Source organism: Dermacentor variabilis, chromosome 3 (assembly GCF_050947875.1).
Source record: "Dermacentor variabilis isolate Ectoservices chromosome 3, ASM5094787v1, whole genome shotgun sequence".
Taxonomy (NCBI): Eukaryota; Metazoa; Arthropoda; class Arachnida; order Ixodida; family Ixodidae; genus Dermacentor; species Dermacentor variabilis.
The window spans coordinates 197,213,425-197,240,004 of NC_134570.1; the positions used below are offsets into that span (position 1 = coordinate 197,213,425).

General features: G+C 48.0%; 1 protein-coding gene and 9 non-coding genes across 10 annotated transcripts; all 10 read left to right on the forward strand.

Moving 5' to 3' along the window:
- The first annotated feature begins 1,077 nt into the window (after positions 1-1,077).
- TRNAM-CAU (transfer RNA methionine (anticodon CAU)) lies at positions 1,078-1,150 on the forward strand. The gene has a single exon. It is a non-coding gene; the product is annotated as a tRNA-Met (tRNA).
- Positions 1,151-1,317: 167 nt separating this feature from the next.
- Positions 1,318-1,390, forward strand: TRNAM-CAU (transfer RNA methionine (anticodon CAU)). Its single transcript has one exon. It is a non-coding gene; the product is annotated as a tRNA-Met (tRNA).
- Positions 1,391-1,560: 170 nt separating this feature from the next.
- On the forward strand, positions 1,561-1,633 carry TRNAM-CAU (transfer RNA methionine (anticodon CAU)). Its single transcript has one exon. It is a non-coding gene; the product is annotated as a tRNA-Met (tRNA).
- A 3,899-nt stretch (positions 1,634-5,532) lies between these two features.
- Positions 5,533-6,677, forward strand: LOC142574385 (uncharacterized). Its single transcript, XM_075683481.1, has one exon. The coding sequence runs from the start codon at positions 5,592-5,594 to the stop codon at positions 6,636-6,638; it is 1,047 nt and encodes a 348-aa protein (XP_075539596.1). The 5' UTR covers positions 5,533-5,591; the 3' UTR covers positions 6,639-6,677.
- Positions 6,678-6,773: 96 nt separating this feature from the next.
- TRNAM-CAU (transfer RNA methionine (anticodon CAU)) lies at positions 6,774-6,846 on the forward strand. Its single transcript has one exon. It is a non-coding gene; the product is annotated as a tRNA-Met (tRNA).
- Positions 6,847-7,016: 170 nt separating this feature from the next.
- TRNAM-CAU (transfer RNA methionine (anticodon CAU)) lies at positions 7,017-7,089 on the forward strand. The gene has a single exon. It is a non-coding gene; the product is annotated as a tRNA-Met (tRNA).
- A 170-nt stretch (positions 7,090-7,259) lies between these two features.
- Positions 7,260-7,332, forward strand: TRNAM-CAU (transfer RNA methionine (anticodon CAU)). The gene has a single exon. It is a non-coding gene; the product is annotated as a tRNA-Met (tRNA).
- Positions 7,333-7,502: 170 nt separating this feature from the next.
- On the forward strand, positions 7,503-7,575 carry TRNAM-CAU (transfer RNA methionine (anticodon CAU)). The gene has a single exon. It is a non-coding gene; the product is annotated as a tRNA-Met (tRNA).
- Positions 7,576-7,745: 170 nt separating this feature from the next.
- On the forward strand, positions 7,746-7,818 carry TRNAM-CAU (transfer RNA methionine (anticodon CAU)). Its single transcript has one exon. It is a non-coding gene; the product is annotated as a tRNA-Met (tRNA).
- A 170-nt stretch (positions 7,819-7,988) lies between these two features.
- TRNAM-CAU (transfer RNA methionine (anticodon CAU)) lies at positions 7,989-8,061 on the forward strand. Its single transcript has one exon. It is a non-coding gene; the product is annotated as a tRNA-Met (tRNA).
- The last annotated feature ends 18,519 nt before the right edge of the window (positions 8,062-26,580 follow it).

Genomic DNA, 26,580 nt, shown 5'->3' on the forward strand with positions numbered 1-26,580 from the left:
ATCTGGAGTTCATCATGGGAGAGATGTAGCCGAACAAATTTGTTCAGGAGGGTGAAGGACGGGGGTGTGGGCTTGATGCATCTTTTTGTTCGACAACTTGTCAACCGCTTTTTGTTTTTTCGAGATGTGCGAGATCCGTTTCTGCGCACCGTATGTCAGATCAGGTTGAGCAACGCATTGCCGACACATGTTGTTAGTACGGCAAGCATGACCGGAAAACTTCGAGGTTATTTTAAGGAAGTGGTCGACAGCGTGCGTTTCCTGTCAGTTCGTTTTCCAAATGATTATCTGTTTGAAGTTAAAAGGAAAAAACTGTATAATGATGTGTGCGACATTGTGTTCCCAGTGCCGTTATACAGAACCATATACAGTGGAGGGCCAGGACAAGACGTCCTTAAACGGGTGAAACGAATGCAGGTGCCACCGGGGGTTAAAACCTTCTTTTTTATGCTCCACACAGGAACGCTCTCTGTGAAAACGTTTGTGGAAGAACGAGGCTGTCTTGTGCCGTGGGGATCCCACTGCTTGATCTGTCAGAAGCCGGAGACCATTGATCACGTTTTCTTGCATTGCTGGGCGGCTGTTTTCCTTTGGGACGTGCTAAAGCGAACGCTGAAAAAGGAGTTACCGGTGGACCCCCAAGGGATCAGGTATCTGCCAATTAAAGATGAAGACGGAGTACCGTATGATCTTATTATGCTGAACGCCCTCCACTCTATATGGCGAGCTCGCATGGCCGGGTACCATTGCGACGTCGACGCTCGGCCAGCGCGTATGTATTTCAGAGAGTGTATGTCCTTACTTATTGAAATGCAGAAAATGCAAAAGTGTGTACCGGATTGGCTGTCGAGGCTCGAACCTCTGACAGTCATGAAGGAATTTTAATTTGACAACGTCAGTCCTATGCGGATAGACGGCTTTGTAGCGCTTTTTTGTTTCTCGCCTTCGTTTCATCTTGCAAGAGGCTTGCATTTGTGTCATGAGTGTGAAATTCATATGTACGATGTTATATTGAAAACCGGTAATAAATAATAAAAAAAAAACGAGAGTGGACGTGTCTCGTCGCGTGCCCTGTCTGCCTCGGTAGCGCAGTAGGCAGCGCGTATGTCTCATAATCTGAAGGTCGTGAGTTCGATCCTCACTCGGGGCAAAGCGGCGCTTTCTTTTTGCTGCCTTACGCGATAGGGCACTCATATTCGCGCTTTATAATGAAACTCGCTTCCAATCTTTTAAGGGGTAACTGCTGCACGCTATTTTACTTTCTCTGTCCAAAATAGCACTAACGAAAGTGGACGTGTCTCGTCGGGTGCCCTGTCTGCCTCGGTAGCGCAGTAGGCAGCGCGTCAGTCTCATAATCTGAAGGTCGTGAGTTCGATCCTCACTCGGGGCAAAGGCGCCGCTTTCTTTTTGATGCCTTACGCGATAGGGCACTCATATTCGCGCTTTATAATGAAACTCGCTTCCAATCTTTTAAGGGGTAACTGCTGCACGCTATTTTACTTTAACTCCGTCGAAAATAGCACTAACGAGAGTGGACGTGTCTCGTCGCGTGCCCTGTCTGCCTCGGTAGCGCAGTAGGCAGCGCGTCAGTCTCATAATCTGAAGGTCGTGAGTTCGATCCTCACTCGGGGCAAAGCGGCGCATTCTTTTTGATGCCTTACGCGATAGGGCACTCATATTCGGGCATTATAATGAAACTAGATTCCAATCTTGTAAGGGGTAACTGCTGCACGCTATTTTACTTTAACTCCGTCGAAAATAGCACTAACGAGATTGGACGTGTCGGATTCGGCTTTCTGCCGCGCTAGCGAGCGGACGTGCCGATCATGAGCTCCGTAGGAGCGGCTTCAGCGGCCCAGCAGGGCCGCGGTACCAGGAGTTTTGCCTCAGAAGACCCGGAATACCAAGTTTTGCTGCCTCAATTACCGACAGGTCGGATAGTTTTAAATACAGTTTTTCTGCATGCGGATGTGCGTGCCAGGCCGTATCGTGTGGAACATTTCCGAGATGCGTTGGCTAGCTTAGGCCTACTTGCCGATGTCATCGCCCTAGGGGCGTATCAGATGAGCCACGTTTGGGCGGTTACTTTCAAGAGCGACGAAGGCGTGAAAAAGCTTTCAAGCGCCAAGAACCTCAAGGTGAATGAACATCGGTGCTTTGTCGTTGATCCTGCCAATCAGGCCGTGCGGCTGAAGTTGCATTGGATGCTTCATAACGTGCCGGACGAGGATATACGGACAGCCCTGTTACCGTTCGGAAAGGTCACGGACGTTTTCCATGAAAAGTGGCGTGTTCAAGGAGTTCAAGATAAAGCATCGTCGACACGGGCGGTGTCCCTGGTTCTGAAGACGGGTATGACCGTAGAAGACCTGCCCCATCAACTTCGTGTAGCTGGTGAGCAGACCCTAGTTGTGGTACCGGGCAGAGCACCCCTTTGCCTGAAGTGCCGAAACACCGGACATGTCCGACGTGACTGCCGCGTCCCGAAATGTGCAGTATGCCGTCGCTACGGCCACCAGGATACAGAATGTGTTAAGACTTACGCATCCGTCGCAGGACCTGCGCTTCGAGAGGACGTGGCTGACCTGTTAATGGATGAGGCTGACGTTGATGAGGCTTCCCGCGTGCTAGTACCACCGGCGGACATAGTTGCAACACCTTATGTGCCGGCTGCTAAAGCCACGAAGGTGGTAAATGTGCTGCCTACGAGCCCGAAAGATGCAGTGCAAAGGGCATGCAACGAAGGAGCCAAAGAAGAATCGGCCGCAAAATCCGCCACTGCCGAGGAGGCCGCCACGGAGCACGGACCGGCAACTCCCTTGATGGACGTCGAAGAATCGAGTGCAAGCAATGTGGCTATGAAAAGAGCGAGGGACTCGACCGGCAACCTGGACGGCAGCCTGGACGGCAACCTTGACAACGGGGCCAAAGACGAGCCGCCGCCAAAAGCGCAGGCGGGTCGTCGTGTGCCCGTGCGCCCGAAGCCAAACATCCCGCCGGACAGACGGCCGGCGGCAAAACCGCCTAAGTAGGACTCGGCGCCTACTGGGGCGCCCGGACTAACGTCGTGAAGAGATGGCGTCCTTTTTGGAATCGGGCTTCGCGTACGCTCTAAAGGTACGCGTGTGGATCGGGCGGTTTTCAGTGCAAAAGTTATGCATGCAAATTTTTCTACAGTGTGTCTGGATCGCTTGTTCTTCAGCGACACCGTGCGATCGGCTTGCTTTTGCAGATAAATGGCGGTGAAACTAGAGAGAGCACTGAGAGTTGCCACGTTAAATGTCCGTGGCCTTGGAGCGCGAAGGAGGCAGTATCAACTTAGCCGCTTGTGTATGGAGAAGGAACTCGATGTAGTTGCCTTACAAGAAACTAAGGTCGAAACCCAAGAGCAGACCGATCGCATGGTGACGCCTTTCACGGCGCATTACAATGTGTGCGTGTGCCATGCGAATGGCACATCAGGCGGATGTGCGTTGTTAATACGGAAGAGTGCTGGTATTATTGAAGAAAGTGTAACTGTTTCTGAAACTGGCCGCTTGCTTATTGTAGATTTTTCTTTTTCTCACGATTTGTGGCGGCTCGTATGCGTTTATGCGCCAAACAATGTGAATGATCGATTTTTGTTTTTTGAATGTATCGAGCAATATCTAAAATGTGATCGCTTTGTCATATTACTTGGTGATTTTAACTGTGTGTGTTCTCCGGAAGACCGACTAAAAAGGGAAAGGGTTCGCGATAAAAGTGCTCTCCTTTTGAGCAGACTAATTGAAGACCACAACTTAGAAGATGTGGGCCTAGTCCTCACTGATGGTATGATTCCGCAGTACACGCACATTCAGCGAAATAGCCGAGCAAGGCTGGACAGAGTGTATGTTTCTGACGACTTGATCACCCTTTGTAATAGTTATAACGTCGCACCGCAATCGTTCACGGACCATAGCCTGGTAAGCTTCTCGATTGGGGAAAAAGTTAAAAGAACACGATTCAACTGGAACATGTGGAAATTCAACGAAAAGCTGCTTGATGATGAACCATTTGTGCGCAGAGTTAAGGAAAAGATAACAGAGTTGATGACAAATGAGGGTGAATATTTTACTGCCACATGGGAGGAATTTAAGATTCAAGTTAAGTTCATTGCAATAGAAAGAGGAAGCAGCCTTCAGCACGATAAATTACAGAAACAAAGAGAGCTGCAAAGACAGCTAGAATATCTGTCAAGCGCACAAAATGCGGGTCACGATCTATTAGCTGAAAACGTAAAGAAAGTAAGACACGAGCTTGAAGTTATCGACGCCGAGCGATACAAAGCAGCAGTTATACGCGCTAGAAGCGAACGCCTATGGATGGGTGAGATACCAAACAAACGGGCAATGAGCGATGAAAAGCGTCACGCGTCAAGAAATGAGATCCAACAGATACGTCTTCAAAACGAGGTGACGTCAGACGCTTCGTCGATTGAGAAAGCTTTTGTGGAACACTATCGCGAATTGTTCGGCAATGTGACTCCTTCTGGACTGGCCTTCGAGAGTGAATTCATGAGCGAGATGCCAAGGTTGGATGACGACGTTAGAGAAAGTCTTGAGAGACCAATAGCTGTGTCCGAGATTGAAAGGGCGATAGAAGAACTGCCATCAGGCAAATCGCCAGGGCCGGACGGCCTAGGCGCCGCTTTTTACAAGGCATTCAGTCAGGAGTTTGCGTGTATATTGCACCGACTACTCTCAGAGGCGTATGAATTTAAAAAAGTACCACCCTCATTCCAGACTTCGCACATAGTATTAATTCCGAAAACCGATGAACGGGAAAAGCTCCTTTCAGTAAGTTCATACAGACCGATAAGTCTGACCAACACAGATTACAAAATATTTATGAAAGTACTGGCTCGACGATTTCAAAGCGTGATTCAGCAGCTTGTAGGGCCACACCAGACGTGTGGCATTAAAGGCCGCACCATTTTCACGAACACCCACATTGCAAGGAATGTGCTTGAATGTTGCGATGCCATTGGGGGTCGGGTGGCCATGTTGCAGCTAGACCTTGCGAAGGCGTTCGACCGGGTGTCACATGAGGTGCTTTTCGCTATACTGCAGTACTGTAATGTTGGGAGCGTCATTGTAGATGGCGTTAAAATGGCTTATGAAGACTGTTACATGCAGCTTATAGTTAATAAGTGTCTTAGTTCGCGGGTGCCACTCCGCTCGTCTGTACGGCAAGGCTGTCCCTTGTCTCCCTTGCTTTTTGCCCTGTACCTCGAACCCTTTTGTATGGCAGTCATACGGAATGAAAACATTCGTGGTTTTAGGCTGCACGCCGCAGAAGTTAAAATGCTAGCTTATGCAGATGACGTCGCCGTCTTTTGTGAAGACAGGGAAAGCGTGGTCGAGGCTGTCCGCCTTGCAAGATCCTTTTGTAGGTACACTGGTGCCCAGATAAACTTCGAAAAAAGTGTTGGGATATGGCATGGAAGCTGGGACGCGACACCCACAAAATTCGCCGGTATGCAGTGGACTAGAGTGCCTCCACTGTATCTAGGAGTGCCCCTTGAGCACTATCGGGACTCGACACAGTTGTGGACCGGCCAAATAGAATCAATGAAAGAAAAGATAAAAGGATGGCAGGGCCGGGGATTGTCAGTGTTTGCACGTGCTTCAGCTTGCAATATATTTTTAATTGCCAAAGTTTGGTACATACTGCAAGTAATGTTCATGTCCCGTGTAAACGTTCAAAAAATGCATCGAGTGTTTGCTACCTTCATCTGGAACTCCACATGGGAGCGATCCAGTCGGACAAATCTTTTTCGCACAGTTCGAAATGGGGGCCTTGGGCTCTCACACTTGTTCATTAGACAGATCTTATCGCGGTTCATCTTCCTGCGAGATGAAAGAAATGTTTTCCTCCGTACGGTCATTCAGGCGAAAATGGCAACAGAACTGCCTGAATTTGTTGTGTCCACATCTAGTGCTATCACTAGAGCGACTGGGTACTATCGTGAAGTCGTTGCATCTTTTAGAATACTCTGCGCACGTTTTTCGCTGGAGTACTTGTGCTCAGTGAGAAGAAAGAAACTGTACGCAGATTTAGTTGACAGTATGTTACCTATCCCACTGTATAGGAGTGTTTATTGTGGAGGCCCAGGAAAAGATGTGCTGAAACGAGTCAAAAGGATGCCTGTAAGACCTGCTGCGAAAACTTTCTTTTTCCACCTACACACGAACACCCTCCCCGTTAAAGTATGGCTAGAACAGAAAGGAATATTCGTACCCTGGACTACCGATTGCCGGCTGTGTAAAAAGCCTGAAACAATTGAACACGCCTTCATTGAGTGTTGGGACGCTGTCTTTCACTGGGACATCTTGCAGCGCACTCTTAAAAAAGAACTCCCCATAAACCCCTATGGAATTCGGTTCCTTCCAGTTGAAAGCGATGACGGGCCACCGTTCGACATGTTCATGTTGCTGGGTCTCCACAGTTTGTGGAAAACAAGAATGGCTGTACGTCATGCTGATGTGAATGTGTGCTCTGCGCGAGAGAACTTCATTGAAAGTATGTCACTATTACGAGAAGTGTATCGTGCACAAAGCGAAACCCCAGACTGGGTTAGCATCCTTGATGAGCTGGTGTGCCTCAAGAAATTTTAGCGACCATCCCACCTGATGTGATGTGGGTGCACTGTGTATATGGATTTGTTTTTTTTTTTGTGTGTGTGTTAATGTCTAAGCAGGCAATAAAGAAAAAAAAAAGAGATTGGACGTGTCTCGTTGCGTGCCCTGTCTGCCTCGGTAGCGCAGTAGGCAGCGCGTCAGTCTCATAATCTGAAGGTCGTGAGTTCGATCCTCACTCGGGGCAAAGGCGGCGCTTTCTTTTTGAAGCCTTACGCGATAGGGCACTCATATTCGCGCTTTATAATGAAACTGGCTTCCAATCTTTTAAGGGGTAACTGCTGCACGCTATTTTACTTTAACTACGTCGAAAATAGCACTAACGAGAGTGGACGTGTCTCGTTGCGTGCCCTGTCTGCCTCGGTAGCGCAGTAGGCAGCGCGTCAGTCTCATAATCTGAAGGTCGTGAGTTCGATCCTCACTCGGGGCAAAGGCGCCGCTTTCTTTTTGATGCCTTACGCGATAGGGCACTCATATTCGCGCTTTATAATGAAACTCGCTTCCAATCTTTTAAGGGGTAACTGCTGCACGCTATTTTACTTTAACTCCGTCGAAAATAGCACTAACGAGAGTGGACGTGTCTCGTCGCGTGCCCTGTCTGCCTCGGTAGCGCAGTAGGCAGCGCGTCAGTCTCATAATCTGAAGGTCGTGAGTTCGATCCTCACTCGGGGCAAAGGCGGCGCTTTCTTTTTGAAGCCTTACGCGATAGGGCACTCATATTCGCGCTTTATAATGAAACTCGCTTCCAATCTTTTAAGGGGTAACTGCTGCACGCTATTTTACTTTAACTCCGTCGAAAATAGCACTAACGAGATTGGACGTGTCTCGTTGCGTGCCCTGTCTGCCTCGGTAGCGCAGTAGGCAGCGCGTCAGTCTCATAATCTGAAGGTCGTGAGTTCGATCCTCACTCGGGGCAAAGGCGGCGCTTTCTTTTTGAAGCCTTACGCGATAGGGCACTCATATTCGCGCTTTATAATGAAACTGGCTTCCAATCTTTTAAGGGGTAACTGCTGCACGCTATTTTACTTTAACTACGTCGAAAATAGCACTAACGAGAGTGGACGTGTCTCGTTGCGTGCCCTGTCTGCCTCGGTAGCGCAGTAGGCAGCGCGTCAGTCTCATAATCTGAAGGTCGTGAGTTCGATCCTCACTCGGGGCAAAGGCGGCGCGTTCTTTTTGATGCCTTACGCGATAGGGCACTCATATTCGCGCTTTATAATGAAACTCGCTTCCAATCTTTTAAGGGGTAACTGCTGCACGCTATTTTACTTTAACTCCGTCGAAAATAGCACTAACGAGAGTGGACGTGTCTCGTTGCGTGCCCTGTCTGCCTCGGTAGCGCAGTAGGCAGCGCGTCAGTCTCATAATCTGAAGGTCGTGAGTTCGATCCTCACTCGTGGCAAAGCGGCGCTTTCTTTTTGATGCCTTACGCGATAGGGCACTCATATTCGGGCATTATAATGAAACTAGATTCCAATCTTTTAAGGGGTAACTGCTGCACGCTATTTTACTTTACCTCTGTCCAAAATAGCAATAACGAGAGTGGACGTGTCTCGTCGGGTGCCCTGTCTGCCTCGGTAGCGCAGTATTGTACTTCCGGCCACCGTTCGGTGCGGACGCAGAATGCCTTGCTCCGCTGGGGCGTTGTTTGCGGCTCAGACGAGCCGCGGTAACAGGAATGCCGCTATGGATAGCCAGGACTACCAAGTTATTTTGCCGCCTCTGCCTACAGGACCATGCGCGTGGCCAACACGCTCTTTCTTCACGGAGACGTAAAGGCAAGGCCCTACCGAGTCGAAGATTTTCTAGACACGCCGGTTTTTCTGGGTCTGCTTCCCGAGTTTGACGCTTTGGGGGCTTTCCAAATGAACCACGTGTGGGCTTTTGCTTTCAGAAGCCCAGATGCTATGAAGAAAATGCTGGCCCTCGGAGCCATTACGGTTAAGGAGCCATTACGCTGCCTCGTGGTTAACCCAGCCAGCCAGGATGTGCGGCTTAAGCTCTACTGGCTCCTTCACAACGTGCAAGATGAGGACGTCCGCGCCACGCTCACGCCTTTTGGGAAGGTTACGGAGGTCTTCAAGGAACGCTGGCGCGTGCAAGGCATCGCCGATAAAGGTTCGTCAACCCGCGTCGTATCGATGAAGTGAAACCCGGAATTACCATAGACGACCTCCAGCATCAACTTCGGGTCGCCGGAATCATGACACTGCTGGTTGCGCCTGGGCGTGCCCCGCTCTGCCTGAGGTGTAGCCGCACAGGTCATATCAGGCGAGAATGTCGCGTACCGCGCTGTGCTTTGTGTCGACGCTTCGGGCACGATGAAAGCTCGTGCGTGCGAACCTACGCGAATGTGGCGGGACCATCCAAAAGTGATGATGTCATCCAGGAGCACACAATGGACGCATTCGATGCTGAAGAGACGGCTGGAAAAGGTGGCGTGGTGCAACGTCCTGATCCAAAGGAAGGCACCCGTGAACCAGCGAAGAGAGCGGATACCAAAGAATTAGAGGAGAAGCCTGCTCGAGCTAAAGAAAAAGAGCACCACGCGGAAAATGACAAGAACAAGACAAGCAACGAGCCTGCGGAATCGCTCGGACACTCTCCGAGTCACATGGACACGACGGAGCCCCTTAAAGGAGCGGGCTCGCTAAAACGTCCACTCGAAGCTAACGAGAAAAAGGACGAAGGATCGAGTGGATCAAGCCACGAGGAACCGCTTGCGAAAACACCGAGTGGCCGTCGCTCGAGCTTCAAGCCGACGCCTAATATCCCAACTGGCAGGAAAGGGCCAGCGTCGGGACCGACGTGAGCCCCCAGCAAGTGTTCGCAGTATGTGCGAGTACTGAGGTGGGGGAGGGGAGGATGTAAAGACTGACGTCGCATTCGAACGAAGTGAGTGTCAGTAGTCTGTTTAAGAAGGACTTTAGTCTCACGCATCTCCTCAAATTACCATGAAAATGCTTCTAGACACAGCCATACGATTTGGGACAATTAATGTTCGAGGCCTTGCAGGAAGGCGCAAGCAATATCAGCTTTATCGCCAGCTCATGAAAAAGAATCTTGACGTAATCGGTCTACAAGAAAGAAAAGTCGATAGTGAAGAAGGGACGGATCAAATGTTGCATTCATTTAGGTCACGTTTTTACGTGTGTGCTTCGCACGCATGCGGTACTTCAGGTGGTTGTGCGCTTTTTCTGAGAAGCGATATAGGCCTCTCAGTAGAAACTGTGTTCACAGACAATAGTGGCCGGCTTATTGTTTGTGATTTATGTTTCTGTGATATTAAGTGGCGCGTCGTTTGCTTGTATGCGCCTAACAAGATGAACGACCGAAAGAATTTCTGTGAAAGTGTTGAAAATCATTTGTAGTGTGACCGAATTGTAGTGATGATGGGTGATCTTAATTGTGTCTGTAATGTAAAAGACAGAGTTGGAAGCCCACCTATTCATGATGCAAGTGTGCAGTCTTTCCACGTAGCGATAGACAAATACAATTTAGAGGATGTTGGGGATGTGATGTCCAATGCAGAGACGCCACCATTCACCCACTATCAGCGAAATAGTCATGCCAGGTTGGATCGCGCCTACGTTTCGACGGATCTAAGACCATTGTGTTTTCTGTATGAAGTGAATCATGTTTCCTTTACCGATCACAGCTTTGTCAACTTTGTAGTTGGTCCGAAAAAGCCGAGCGGTTTTAATTGGGTGTTGTGGAAATTGAACTTTAAACTCTTAGAAGATGAATTATTTTTGATGGGTGTTAATGATAGCCTTCACAGATGGTTTGAGACAGAACGCAAAAGTTATGCAGAAGCGTGGGAAAATTTCAAACAAGACGTTAAAATGTTTGCCATAGAGAGGTCTGGTGCCTGGCGCCGAGAGGAAAAGAAAAAACAATTAGAAATGCTACATAGTTGAATTTTTATTTAAGTGTTGAGAATATCAGTCCCGGAAAGTATACGAAGGAAATCATCATCATCATCATCAGCCTAGTTACGCCCACTGCAGGGCAAAGGCCTCTCCCATACTTCTCCAACTACCCCGGTCATGTACTAATTGTGCCCATGTTGTCCCTGCAAACGTCTTAATTTCATCCGCCCACCTAACTTTCGGCCGCCCCCTGCTACGTTTCCCTTCCCTTGGAATCCAGTCCGTAACCCTTAATGAACATCGGTTATCTTCCCTCCTCATTACATGTCCTGCCCATGCCCATTTCTTTTTCTTGGTTTCAACTAAGATGTCGTTTACCCGCGTTTGTTGCCTCACCCAATCTGCTCTTTTCTTATCCCTTAACGTTACACCCATCATTCTTCTTTCCATAGCTCGTTGCGTCGTCCTCAATTTCAGCAGAACCCTTTTCGTAAGCCTCCAGGTTTCTGCCCCATATGTGAGTACTGGTAACACACAGCTGTTATACACTTTCCTTTTGAGGGATAGTGGCAACCTGCTGTTCATGATTTGAGAATGCCTGCCAAACGCACCCCAGCCCATTCTTATTCTTCTGGTTATTTCAGTCTCATGATCCGGATCCGTGGCCACTACCTGCCCTAAGTAGATGTATTCCCTTACCACTTCCAGTGCTTCGCTACCTATCGTAAACTGCTGTTCTCTTCCGAGACTGTTAAACAATACTTTAGTTTTCTGCAGATTACTTTTCAGACCCACCCTTCTGCTTTGCCTCTCCAGGTCAGTGAGCATGCATTGCAATTGGTCTCCTGAGTTACTAAGCAAGGCAATATCATCAGCGAATCGCAAGTTGCTAAGGTATTCTCCATCAACTTTTATCCCCAATTCTTCCCACTCCAGGCCTCTGAATACCTCCTGTAAACATGCTGTGAATAGCATTGGAGATATCGTATCTCCCTGTCTGACGCCTTTCTTTACAGGGATTTTGTTGCTTTCTTTGTGGAGGACTACGGTGGCTGTGGAGCCGCCATAGATATCTTCAAGTATTTTTAAATATGGCTCATCTACACCCTGATTCCGTAATGCCTCCATGACTGCTGAGGTTTCGACTGAATCAAACGCTTTCTCGTAATCAATGAAAGCTATATATAAGGGTTGGTTATATTCTGCACATTTCTCTATCACTTGATTGACAGTGTGAATATGGTCTATTGTTGAGTAGCCTTTACGGAATCCTGCCTGGTCCTTTGGTTGACAGAAGTCTAAGGTGTTCCTGATTCTATTTGCGATTACCTTAGTAAATACTTTGTAGGCAACAGACAGTAAGCTGATCGGTCTATAATTTTTCAAGTCTTTGGCGTCCCCTTTTTTATGGATTAGGATTATGTTAGCGTTCTTCCAAGATTCCGGTACGCTCGAGGTTATGAGGCATTGCGTATACAGGGTGGCCAGTTTCTCTAGAACAATCTGACCACCATCCTTCAACAAATCTGCTGTTACCTGACCCTCCCCAGCTGCCTTCCCCCTTTGCATAGCTCCTAAGGCTTTCTTTACTTCTTCTGGCGTTACCTGTGGGATTTCGAATTCCTCTAGGCTATTCTCTCTTCCAGTCTCGTCGTGGGTGCCACTGGTACTGTATAAATCTCTATAGAACTCCTCAGCCACTTGAACTGTCTCATCCATATTAGTAACGATATTGCCGGCTTTGTCTTTTAACGCATACATCTGATTCTTGCCTATTCCTAGTTTCTTCTTCACTGTTTTTAGGCTTCCTCCGTTCCTGAGAGCCTGTTCAATTCTATCCATATTATAGTTTCTGATGTCCGCTGTCTTACGCTTGTTGATTAACTTCGAAAGTTCGGCAAGTTCTATTCTAGCTGTAGGGTTAGAGGCTTTCATACATTGGCGTTTCTTGATCAGATCTTTCGTCTCCTGCGATAGCTTAGTGGTTTCCTGTATAACGGCGTTACCACCGACTTCTGTTGCGCACTCCTTAATGATGCCCATGAGATTGTCGTTCATTGCTGCAACACTAAGGTTCTCTTCCTGAGTTAAAGCCGAGTACCTGTTCTGTAGCTTGATCCGGAATTCCTCTAGTTTCCCTCTTACCGCTAACTCATTGATTGGCTTCTTGTGTACCAGTTTCTTCCGTTGCCTCCTCAAGTCTAGGCTAATTCGAGTTCTTACCATCCTATGGTCACTGCAGCGTACCTTGCCGAGCACGTCTACATCTTGTATGATGCCAGGGTTCGCGCAGAGTATGAAGTCGATTTCATTTCTAGTCTCACCATTCCGGGCTCCTCCACGTCCACTTTCGACTAACCCGCTTGCGGAAAAAGGTGTTCATTATCCGCATATTATTCTGTTCTGCAAACTCTACTAATAATTCTCCTCTGCTATTCCTAGAGCCTATGCCATATTCCCCCACTGACTGGTCTCCAGCCTGCTTCTTGCCTACCCTGGCATTGAAGTCGCCCATCAGTATAGTGTATTTTGTTTTGACTTTACCCATCGCCGATTCCACGTCTTCATAAAAGCTTTCGACTTCCTGGTCATCATGACTGCATGTAGGGGCATAGACTTGTACCACCTTCAATTTGTACCTCTTATTAAGTTTCAGAACAAGACCTGCCACCCGCTCGTTAATGCTATAGAATTCCTGTATGTTACCAGCTATTTCCTTATTAATCAGGAATCCGACTCCTAGTTCTCGTCTCTCTGCTAAGCCCCCGTAACACAGTACATGCCCGCTTTTTAGCACTGTATATGCTTCTTTTGTCCTCCTAACCTCACTGAGCCCTATTATATCCCATTTACTACCCTCTAATTCCTCCAATAACACTGCTAGACTCGCCTCACTAGATAGCGTTCTAACGTTAAACGTTGCCAGGTTCAGATTCCAATGGCGGCCTGTCCGGAGCCAGGTATTCTTAGCACCCTCTGCAGCGTCACAGATCTGACCGCCGCCGTGGTCAGTTGCTTCGCGGCTTCTGGGGACTGAGGGCCGGGGTTTGATTGTTGTATTCATATAGGAGGTTGTGGCCAAGTACTGCACCAGGGTGGCCAATCCTGCTCTGGTGAGAGAGTGCGTTACCGGTTCTGGTCACCGGGATCAGGCCGCACTCCAGGCCTGTTTGTGCAATTTTCTCAACACACGTTTTTTTTTGTATTTTCTGGTGGAGAATTGCGCGGCACCGGCATTTGAATCACTGTCCTCTTGCACTGGAGACGGATACTCTACCGTCCCCGCAGGAGTTAAATTAAAAATTGGATTATGGGGTTTTGCGTGACAAAACCACTTTCTGATTATGCACGCCGTAGTCGAGGACTCCGAAAATTTCGACCACCTGGGGTTCTTTAACGTGCACCAAATACTAAGTACACGGGTGTTTTCGAATTTCGCCCCCATCGAAATGCGGCCGCCGTGGCCGGGGTCCGATCCCGCGACCTCGTGCTCAGCAGTCTAACACCATAACCACTGAGCAACCACGGCGGGTCCCGCAGGAGTTGTACGCCTCATTTAACCTACAGTGGTGCCCTATTTGATCAGTCAAGGTGGGCCAATCTGAGCTCGGTTATACCGCATGGATGGCACTCGGCTAGAGAACCTGGTATTTATGACCTGCACATGTGTGGCCACACATAATTGAGGATATATATATATATATATTTTTAGGAGGGTCTCCGTACAGTGATAAAATGAAGGAAAAGACATTAAAAAGAAAGAAAAAAAAAGGAACATAACTTGTGATTTGAACTAGTGATCCTTCAATGTTGCCCGGAAAGGTAGCTCAGTCGGTTGGTTCGTCAAGCCACTTTTTTTTTTTTCTTTATTGCCAGTCCTCGACATAACACAACACAAATTCCTAAATGATATAAACAAAGACCAAAGAAGCGAAAAGGGATGAATACACAAACTGAACAAGGAACAGTAATATTTACATTCGCTGCCGTCCGCTACTGTGGCACGACGTTGTCGGATTAAAATTCCTTTAGTGCTGTAAGGGGTTCAACCCTCGACAGCCACTCAGGAACAGGCTGTTGCATCTTGATCACTTCCACATACCGTTGCATGGATTCACAAAAGTACAGACGCGCCGGTCGGGCATCCGGGTCACAATGGTAACCCGCCATTCTTGCGCGCCATAAACTGTGGAGGCCCGTAAGCATGATCAGGTCGTACGGGAAACCTTCGTCGTCATATACTGGCAGAAACCTGATTCCGTGGGGATCTATAGGTAGCTCCTTTTTTAGAGTCCTTTGTAGCACGTCCCAGAAAAAGACCCCTTCCCAACAGTGGATGAAGACGTGATCTATGCTTTCTGTTTTTTTACATATAAGGCAGTGGGTTCCCCATGGCATGTAGAACCCACGTTGTTCAAGGAAGATTTTAACAGGTACAGTACCAGTGTGTAATTTAAAAAAGAACGATTTAGTGGCTGGTTGAACTGGCATCTTCTTCACCCTTTTCAATACATCTAGGCCTGGGCCTCCACTGTACGGGGCTCTGTACATAGGTACCAGCAAAACACTGTCACATAAATCACGATATAACTTTTTCCGTTTTACACTCCACAAATATGCACTTGAAAAACGAACGCGCAAAAAGGAAACACTCTGAACTATTTCCCGAAAGAAACCACGGACTGGTCCTGGCATTATTTCCGTACCTACAACGAATTCGGGAAGTGATCTTGACAGCCTCATTTGGATCACCGTGCGCAGAAATGGGTCGTTTGTATCTCGAAAGAAGGAGAATCTATTCACCAGTTGACGCAAGAAGAGGTGCGCCAACCCCAGACCACCATCCTTCACGCGCCGGAAGAGATTATCTCGGCTACATCGCTCCCAGCTTGATGCCCACACGAATACAGCGAACACGCGGTGCAGTTTCTGCACATTAATACGAGAGCACTGTAGTACCTGCATTACGTACCAGATCTTTGTCACGAGAAACATGTTGCACGCTGTAGCTCTCGCGAATATTGACAAGTAACAGGCGTTCCATCGGTCGGCTTTTTCTTTTAGTTGTTTTGTCCGCTCCTTCCAGTACTCGCTACTGTCCTTGTAGGCTTCAAGGGGTGCTCCAAGGTACTTAACTGGCGTCGTGACCCAGTTTACGTTCGAAAAGTGGTCTGGTGTAGACGCCCATCTTCCATGCCAAAACCCCAAACATTTCTGCCAGTTAACGTAGCTGTTAGTGACGTTACCAAACTTTTTGACGATATTAACAGTATTCAATACACTTTGTTTGTCCTTACAGCACACAGCCACATCGTCAGCGTATGCCAGTAGCTTCACTTCTGCTGATTGAAGACTAAACCCCTTAATACATTCATTTTCAATGATGGCCAGACATAGCGTTTCTATGTAGACACAAAACAGGAGTGGACTGAGTGGACAACCCTGGCGAACGGAGCGCTTCACGTTAATGGGGGCCCCCAACATCTGATTAATTATAAGTCTGGTATAGCAGCTCCGGTACGCCATGGTCACCCCTTCAGTGATTATGTGGCCAAAATTAACGTGTTCAAGGATGGTAAGCAATATGTCGTGAGAAACACAATCAAACGCCTTCTCCAAGTCTAGCTGGAGGATGGCTACTGCGTCGCACATGGCGTCGCAACACTCCAGCACACACTTCATTTTATGGATGTTAGTGAAAATGGTTCTTCCACGAATACCACACGTCTGGTGTGGGCCGACTACTTCCTGAATAACTGACTGGACCCGTCGTGCCAACACCTTCATCAATATTTTGTAGTCACAGTTAGTAAGCGCTATGGGTCTGTAGGAGGAGAGTTGCTTGAGCTTTTCGGTCTCTTCTGTTTTCGGTATTAGTACTGTATGGGACTGGCCAAAGGATGGTGGAAGTATTTTCAGTTCATATGCTTCATTGAAAACTGCTGTTAAGATAGGAGCTAGGTGGCTTTTGAACGATTTGAACCATGCGGCACAAAGACCGTCTGGACCTGGCGACTTCCCAGGATTCAGGTCTTCGATGGCTTTCATCACTTCATGTTCTGTTAATGGTCGTTCTAAGGTTTCTTTAACCTCACTCGACAGCTGTGGGATTCGTTGCAAAAATAATTTCTTGAAATCGTGCATGTTGACAGGCCTGAATGTAAAAAGTTCTTTGTAATGCTCAAAGAAAGCACGCCCTATATTATTGTTATCCGTTAATACCACCCCTTCATATTCGATACCCTCAATCTGCTTACGTCTCGAGTGCTTTTTTTCTAACCCCAGTGCTCTTTTCGTTGGCGTTTCCCCGCATGATAGCCTTTCTGCTCTGGCGCGCACTAGCGCACCTCGGAAGCGATCTTCGTCGAATACCTCGAGCTTCTTCTTAACGGCGCGCATATCTTGTTGATAGGCGCCAGGTTGCATGCATTCAAGCTTCGCAAATTTTTCTAGCAATGTTGTTAAATCCTTTTCTCTGGCCTTTTGTTCATATCGCAGTACGCTACTTCTTTCGATTGCCTTCAATTTAATGCTTTGCTTCAGCAACTCCCATTCCTCACCAAATTTCGTAGGTCTCTCTGTTCCAAAAGAATTCAGAGCAGCCACTACATTTTCGTTAAAAGTTTCATCCCGTAACAGCTCTGCATTCAATTTCCACAGTTCCCAGACGAACTTTTTTCGTTCTTTCTTGCTGCCCACCGTGCATTTTACCAGGCAGTGGTCAGAATATGATATGGCCGTAACTGTGTAGCACTGGCATTTTTCAACTAAATCATATGAAAGATAGATACGGTCTAAGCGTGCGTGACTTGTGCCCTGAAAGTGAGTGTAGCTTACGTCTCCGTGACCGCGAAAACATTCTGCGATATCTTCTAATTCGAATTCGTGTGTGATCTGCGCCAGGATATCACTACTTCTGTCACAAACCACGCGACGCGTAGACCTATCCTCAGCTTTCAATACGCAGTTGAAGTCGCCTACACAGGCTATCATCTTTTGCACATGTAAATGATGCTTTAAACTCAAAAAGAAATTTGCCCTCTCTTGCACAGTATTAGGCGCATAAATGCAAAACACGCGCCATTAGACATTACAATAGCTGAAGTCACAAAAGACAAGTCGACCAGAAGTACAGGAGAAGTAACCATCTATAACAAGACCAGGGAGCTTCCTCACGAACAGCACACACCCTGCCGAAGTCCCTAAGGCGTGGCTCACTACCGTATAGTAGTTATACGTGAACCTTTGCACCAAGCTCCCGGTCTCCTCCTCGCCGTCTACCTTGGTTTCCTGCACGGCTAAAACGTCGAGGTCGTGGTCCACTAGTAGTCTGTAAACCTGGCTCTGTTTCCTTTTGGCGGCCAGACCTCGAACGTTTAGCGTGCCGAGGCTAAGCGACGGGTTGGTAGCCATTATTGGTGAAAACCGGAGGGGAGAAGGCCCGGAGCATGGTGCTCACCTTAACGTCTAGCTGACCGCTAGACGCCTCCGTGGCCATCCGGCGGCCGTCGCCCGGGTTCCTCTTCGGTCGGCTTCGGGGTAAGCCTACGGTCAGTCTCCAGGTTCGGCTTAGGCTTGAGGGTGGAGCGCCTTCCAGGTAGCGTCTTAGCGGGTGGTGCCTCGGAGTCACCGCCGGCCTTTCCGTCGACTTTCTCCTCGTGCTGCAGGGATCTCTTGACCGGTGCCGAGACGGATTCGACGCGGGCGCTAGCAGGGCTCGCGTTGTCGTCCGCCTCTGCCTGCGTTGCATCCGTAGCTGGCTGGTGGCTCTCATTTTCTTGCGGGGCCGTCTTCACGCTCTCGACTGTAGCTGCTGGTTCTTTGGGGGGAGGGATATTCCTTCCTCCTTCGGCTTGCTTGGTCGTCGCGCCGGTTTCTGCCGCCACTTTGCCGTTACCAGCTCCCGTGGCCGCTTCCTCCGCCTCGGTCACGTCCATTACATGGTCTAACGTCGACGGCTCGCTCTCCGCCGAACCCGCGGCTACTGCGTATGAACGCACACAGTCCGCGTCGTTGTGTCCAAAACGCCTGCACCGCGAGCAACGGGGAACCTTGCATTCACGACGAACGTGGCCAGAGCCCCGGCAGCGCAGGCACTGCATGGGACGTCCTGGGGCTACCACCAGCGCAAGCTCGCCGGCGACGCGGATCTGGTGGGGCAGGTCGTCGACTTTCATTCCTGCCTTCAGCTGCAGCAGCACTGCTCGGGTCGTCGAGCCCTTGTCGGAAACGCCATCCACTCGCCAGCGCTCCCGGGTCACTTCCGTCACCTTGCCGAAGGAGGCCAGCGCGGTCTTGACGTCTTCGTCGTCCACTCCATGCAGAAGCCAGTGGATACGAAGCTTCACCTGTTGTTCCTTGGGGTCGATGACCAGGCAGCGACGTCCCTTCACCTGCAGCTCCTTCAGGGCCGCCACCTTTTCGGCAGCCTCGGCTGTCTTCATCGTCACCGCCCATACATGGTTTATTTGGTATGCTCCAAGGGCGACGACGCCAGAGAGCATACCAACAGCTTGAAGCGCGTCTCGAAAATCTTCTACACGAAACGGGCGAACACGAGCGTCGCCGTGCAAAAAAACTGTGTTCAAAACAATACGTCCTGTAGGTAGGCGAGGCAAAATTATTTGGTAATCTTTATCTTCTTCCGTCGAAAGCCTGTTGCCGCGGCTAACAGCCGCATATGCCGCTCCATTGGAGCCCATGATCCCGCGATCCGTTCAGCTCGGGAGCCGGAAGCAGAATCATGGTTCGTCAAGCCACCAGCAGTACTTAAGATAGCTATTCCGGCGGCTAGCTTCCCACGCTATGCGTGCCGCCCTCGCACCTGTTTAAGCTTTTCCTAGACGCTAGAGCTAAACTATGCCTGCGCAACCTTGAGCGATCGGAAAGCGCGTTTTCCACGCTTGGCCGGCGGAGAGGGGAGGCTTCGTTCCGGCCGCGAAGCTCTCCACATCTCAGTAGGGTGCCTGGTGGTGGTCTCGTGCTGACGATGCCCTCTCTGTGAGCGCATATTTCCCCCCTCATCTTTTAAGAGATTCAATACATACAAGCATTTGTCTCGCAAACCAGATTTATTTCAAGGGAATTTTCCACGTCTCGATAATTTCTCTCGTCGTATTCGAGGGCTGATTGCCGTGTTATAGTTTGTTAATGAAGCTTCCCCTCAAGTCTAAATATTTTAGGGCAGTTTTCCTAGTCTCTAAAGCCGCTCGAGCTCACGCTGCTCCTCTGGCGGCCATTTTTCTAAGAAATTATGCCTTCCAACCACTCAGAATCAGCAAAAATCGACTGTCGCGGACATCAGCCCCTTTCCACATAAGTATGAGGCTCGGAGCAGGAGCTATGACGCTTGAAAGTAACGAAGGAAATAAAAGAAATTAAATCCCAGTTAGAACTAGTCGAAGCTGAAAGATACAAAGGGGCGGTCGTACGTGCACGCGCAGAAAAGTTATGGTGCGGTGAACAGCCGACAAAGCGCTACGAAGGAGCTTATGCCTCGCGGAACGAGATAACAGCCGTAACATACGGCAGTAAGGTTGTACGAGATAAAGAAACAATAAGACAGGCTTTTTTATGAGCATTACTGCGAAGTACTAGGGCAAGAACGCATTCGCGATGAAGGATTCGACACTGAATTCCTATCGCTATTGCCAAGCCTTGAAAGGGAAGTAACGGAAAGGCTCGAAGAACCGCTTACTTTAGAAGAAATAAAATGTGCGATTGACTCACTAAGTTCCGGAAAAACGCCAGGGCCAGACGGTCTCAGCGCCGCTTTCTACCAAGCTTTTAAGCGAGACATAGCCACTGCCCTTCATAAAGTAATTGCGGAAGCGTATGAGAACTGCGTGCTGCCCCCTTCTTTTCGTCAGAGTCTCACGGTGTTGATACCGAGGTCCGAACTCCCTCATGTACTACTGTCGACACGGGCATACCGCCCGATAAGTCTTACAAACACGGATTATAAAATATACACGAAGGTTCTTGCACGGAAACTCCAAAATATGATACAACAATTAGTAGGGTCGCACCAGACATGTGGCATATGAGGACGATCCATTGTCAGCAATATACATGTAGCGAGAACAAAATTGGAAAGTTGTGACGCCTTCTCAGAAAAGGTAGCACTGTTGCAACTTGATCTTGAAAAAGCGGTTAACAGAGTGTCCCATGAAATCCTTTTTCTTGTTTTAAAATATGCCCAGATAGGTTCTGTTCTTTTGCAAGGTGTTAAAATGTGCTACGCTGGCGTATCTACGAAACTAATAGTTATCAACAGCCTACGGCTATGATAGAAGTTAAGTCAGCACTCCGCCGAGCATGCGCAGTATCGTCTCTAATTTTTGCATTGTACGTTGAACCATTTTGCTTAAAGGTTATTAGTAGTAATAACATAAGAATATTTGCAATGGACTCCAGAGAAGTTAAAATTTTGGCGTACGCAGACGACATCGCCATATTCTGTCGAGACAAGCAAAGCATCTCTAATGCCGTAGAAGGGGCGAACAGATTCTGCAAGGTCACCGGAAGTGCGATAAACTGGAGTAAGTCATTGAGCATCTGGCATGGTAATTGGAATGATAAAATCGAATTTTTTGAAAATATGTAGTGGACCACGTCCCCTGTGCGGTACCTTGGGGTACCTCCGCAATATTATGATACAAAAGACTATTGGCAAGAAGAACTAGAGCAAGTTAAAGTTAAAACAACAAAGTTCGGAGGTAGAAATTTATCGATTTTCGCGCGATCAACCGTATGCAATGTTTTCCTTTTTGCAAAAATCTGGTAAGTACTGCAAGCACTGTGCATGTCAAGAATGACCATCCAAAAGATACACAGAGCATGCGCTGTTTTTATATGGGGATCCACATGGGAGAGAACGAGCCGCACTAATTTGTTTCGGTCGGTGAAGTCAGGAGGCCTTGGTTTGGCGCACTTGTTTTTGAGGCAAGTTGTCTCAAGATTTCTTTTTTTGCGAGATTAGAAGGATCCCTTCTTGCGAACAGGGTGCCAATTACGTTTACGAAATGCGTTACCTCAATTTATCGTAACTTCAATAACGGCAAATAGCGCAAGTCTCCGCGGATTTTTATGGGAGGTAGCTTGGTCCGTAGAATTCTTGCATGCTCGCTTTTCATTTCATTATCTTGCTATTGTTGGAAGAAAAAAATTGTATAAGGACCTAGTTGACGTTTGTATGCTTGTTCCTTTGTACCGATCTATGTATTCACCGAACACAGGAGCAGATGTATTGAAGCGAGTGAAACGGACGCCAGTGCGATCTGGGGTTAAAACTTTTTCTTCCAATTGCATACTGGAACTTTCCCCATCAAACCTTGGCTACAAGAAAAAGGCCTCTTTGTCGCATGGTCGATCAACTGCAGCAGGTGTAGAAAACCAGAGACGAACGAACACATATTTTTGGACTGCTCGGACGCACTTTTCTTGTGGCACATTCTGCAACGTACAGGAGTTGCCTATCACACCGTACGGCATCCGTTTCCTTCCGATTGCCAGTAGGTGGTGTTCCTTATGATATGCTTATGGCGCTGATTTTTCTACACAGCCTGTGGAAAACACGCAAGGACTTCAGGCATGAAAGGCTGGTTATTCGCCCAGCTAGAGAGCACTTTACTGAAAGTATTTTGTTCTTGCGCTAGTCTTGCAATGCACGACTAGATAAGCCTGAATGGGCTACCTTGTTAGATGAACTCGTCGGTCTAAAGCGGTTCTAGCAATGCACGCCTGCCAAATGACGGCACGCGGTTATATCACCAGAGCACTGTACAAATCATCCTTACGCCATCTGTATGTCTGTTTCAGTTGTCGAAGAATGGCAATAAAGAAAAAAAAGCCTCGGTAGCGCAGTAGGCAGCGCGCCAGTCTCATAATCTGAAGGTCGTGAGTTGGATCCTCACTAGGGGCAAATGCGGCGCCTTCTTTTTGCTGCCTTATGCGATAGGGCACTCATATTCGGGCATTATAATGAAACTAGATTCCAATCTTTTAAGGGGTAACGCGCTGCACGCTATTTTACTTTTTCAACTCCGTCCAAAATAGCACTAACGAGACTGGACGTGTCTCGTCGTGTGCCCTTTGTGCCTCGGGAGCGGGGATTCCAATTCCGGCCGCCGCAGTGAACGGTCGCGGAATGTCTTGCTCCCCAGGAGCTGTTACAGCGGCCCTTGGCCGCGGTTCCCGGTCAACGGAAAAGCCTTCTCCGGACTACCAGATGGTTCTACCACAACTTCCTTCAGGTGCTAGTGTTTTGAACACTATTTTTATCCACGGTGAAGTTAAAGCATGGCCTTACCGTGTTGAGCACTTCAGAGACGCGCTTTCAAGACTGATGCTGCTGCCGGAAGTGGTGGCCCTCGGGGCTTATCAGATGAATCATGTGTGGGCCGTAACTTTTTCGAACGAGGCGGCAAAAAGGAAGATGCTTGACGCTGAAGCATTTATTGTTAAAGAACATCGATGCGTGGTCATTGACCCGTGCAATCAGGGTGTCAGGCTGAAGCTCTTCTGGCTGCTGCACGGTGTTCCTGATGAAGACGTACGAACAGCGTTGGCACCGTTCGGGAGAGTGACCCAAGTGACGAGGGAGAAGTGGAAAGTACAAGGCTGCAATGACAAAGGAACCACGACACGGTCTGTGGTCCTTAAACTCGAGCCCAGAATGACAGCGGACGACCTACCACATCAGCTTCGGGTCGCGGAAGATCTGGCTCTCGTCATTGTCCCGGGCAGAGCACCCCTCTGCCTCCGGTGCCGTGGCACCGGACACATTAGACGAGAATGCCGGGTTCCACGCTGTGGGCTGTGTCGTCGCTTCGGCCACGACGGGACCGAGTTCGTCAGAACGTACGCCGACGTTGCTGGTCCAGGCAGGAGCGAAGACAAATCGGAGCTCCTTATGGATAAGAGGATGCCGAGGAGGCCGCTAAGGAAGCGGCTGAAGGGGCTTATGCTCAGTCTACATCTCTGGAAATGAAGACCGAAAAGGTGAACTCGGAGGGAACTGATAAGGGCAACGTGCCGGATTCTGCGCCTCCACCCGCCAAGGTTCAAGTGAAGGAAAGTGGTGTTGAGGCGACAAGTGCGTCTTCAAATATCCAAGCAACTCCAACCACCGCGGTTGACGAGACAGTCAGCATCTCCGAGAGCATGGACATGACTTCCGACGCTAAGGGTGCCGGAAAGCGGCTGCGCAACGATGTTGAGGACCGCAGCCGAGACACTGACGGCGCGGGTACCGAAAGACCGGCACAGAAAACCCAGACAGGCCGAAGGTCTACGCTGAAGGTCAAACCCAACGTGCCGCCAGACAGACGGCTGCCACACGGGCCACCTCCGGCTTAGCGGAGGTAGTGTCCCGGAAAGAACTTCGAGAACCCGATCTTTGATCGGGAATTGGCCTGCGACTGCGTGGGTTGGCAGTCATCGGCTCGAAAGCGAGGGCCATGTTCACCGAGCATCACTGCATACCAGAGTCCGTATGTTTCCTAAGAAAAATTGTGTAGGGGCGTACCCTAAATATAACTAAAACAATGGCAGACACTATTAACCTCACCAGTCCGCTTCGTTTGTCGACATTAAACGCCAGAGGGTTGTCGCAGAGACGAAGACAGTGTCAGATAAGTCGCATGTTACTTGAAAAAGAAATTGATTTGATGGCTGTCCAAGAAACAAAAATTGAATCTGAAGAAAAAAAACGGCTAGATTGGTGAAAATTTTCAGAAATAAGTACAATGTATGCGTTTGCCACGCAAGTGGTATTTCTGGGGGCTGCCTTTTGTTTATTAGAAATAGCATTGGGATAACAGAGCAACAAGGTACTTCCTGTGAGTGGGGCGCTTGCTTATTTGTGATTTTTCGTTTTCTGGATTGCTGTGGCGGGCGGTTTGTGTATACGCCCCTAATAATGCTCGAGAACGTGAACAATTTTTTGTTTATCTGAGGTCTTTCTTGCGGTGTGAAAGACACGTTCTAATGTTTGGCGACTTTAATTGTGTGTGCCGGCCGATAGATCGATTGAAAAAGCAACTTAGCCAAGATAAAAGTGCCGCACTTCTGCATGAAATTTTGTGTGATGTTGATCTTGAGGATGTTGGGAGTGTTCTTGGTTCTTACAGTAATGTGCAATATACGCATTTTCAAGGAGACAGCCACTCAAGGTTATACCGCATCTATGTTCCTGTGCACTTAGTTCCGCTACTTTCTGAATATGGTGTAGAATGTATCAGTTTGAGTGATTATTGTTTGGTAATGGTTGCGATAGGTATGAAAAAGAAAGGACAGAAATTTAATTGGCACCTATGGAATCTTAACGACAATCTTTTGCAAGATGAACCCGCCGTGGTTGCTCAGTGGCTATGGTGTTGGGCTGCTGAGCACGAGGTCGCGGGATCGAATCCCGGCAACGGCGGCCGCATTTCGATGGGGGCGAAAACACCTGTGCGCTTAGATTTAGGTGCACGTTAAGGAACCCCAGGTGGTCAAAACTTCCGGAGTCCTCCACTACGATGTGCCTCATAATCAGAAAGTGGTTTTGGCACGTAAAACCCCAAATGTTATATTATTTTGCAAGATGAAATATTTCTTTAAAGAATAAAAGAGAAATTAGACGCTGTTCTCCTTGAGGATGCAAAAAATGTTGTAGAAGCTTGGGAGATGTTCAAACCCGAAGCGAAAACAATTGCTTTAGAGAGAGCATGCGTGTTGCGGCAGAAACAAAAGCAAGAAGAAAAGCAATCGCATGGCACGTTCGCATACCTGTTGAACATGGAAAGCGGCGCGGCTGGTATATTTGCACATGATATCAAAGAACTTAAAGCGAAACTTGAAGTGATTGATGAAGAGAGAGAGAGATATTGTGGCGCGGTTTTTAGAGCACGCGCTGAACGAGTATGGCTGGGTGAAACACCCACCAAGCGAGCTTTAAGTGAAGAGAAGAGGTACGCTATGACCAAGGAATTAAAAGAAATCGTTTATCAAGGGCAGCTTACAAATGACGTGGAAATGATGGAACGCGCTTTCCTTGACTACTATAGCACGCTGCTAAGCAAGAGGACAAGCGATATCTCTGCGTTTAAGAGTGAATATTTACCTCTGATGCCGAAAATTGATGGCGAACTTAAGAGGAAGCTTTAGCTCGAGTGCTCCTATCTAAATACATGTAAAAGGAGAATTCGTTTTTCTCGGCAACCGCTGCACCAAATTTGACGAGGTTTGTTGCATTTAAAAGAAAAGCTTAAAATCTAGTGACGGCTGGTTTCGAATTTTTGAGTTAGGTCGTCAATCTTTTATTAAAAATTAGCAAAAATCAAAAATTTTCAAAAAACGAAACTATCAAGTTTACAACTCTGTAACTCAACCACTAAGAATGATAATACAATTCTGTGAATTGCATCTAAAAGTACATCCATAGCGGACAAAATTGATATGTTACACATGAATATAAAAAAATTTAATCATAAGGAATTGCAACTTTTGTAAAACCGTTGTAACCAATATAACAAATTCATGTAAGATGTAAGATGACATATTGAATTTGTCCGCTTTGAATGATCTAATGGATGCCGTTTACAGAACCGCGATATCAGTTCTTGATGCATAGCTATCAACTTGTAAACTTCGTGCTTCTATTTTTTTCAAACGGTCAAATATTTGAAAATCATTTTAAGAAAATTCAAGCCCTAAATCGGAATTCCGCTTCCAACAGTTACTAGAATTTAACTTTTTCTTTCAAATGCAAGAAATTTCATCAAAATCGGTCCAGGGGTTATCTCATAAAAACGTTTTTGCGTTTTACATGTATTTGAATAGGCCGCGTCAGAGTTGGGCCCAAGCTAAAGCTTCCTCTTAAGGATGCCCTTGAGAGGCCGGTTTCTGTAACAGAAATTGAAAAGGCTATAGATGACCTCAGTGCAAGGAAATCGCCTGGAACGGACGGACTTGGGACAGCGATATATAAAATTTTCAAGGTTTAAATGGCTGAGGCTCTGCACCGCGTCACAACCAAGTGTCACGAACAAAAATGGACGCCTCCT

Bases quoted from the DNA above. Each gene is read 5' to 3' on its own strand.
- LOC142574385 (XM_075683481.1), top strand. From the start codon at position 5,592: ATGAAAGAAAAGATAAAAGGATGGCAGGGCCGGGGATTGTCAGTGTTT.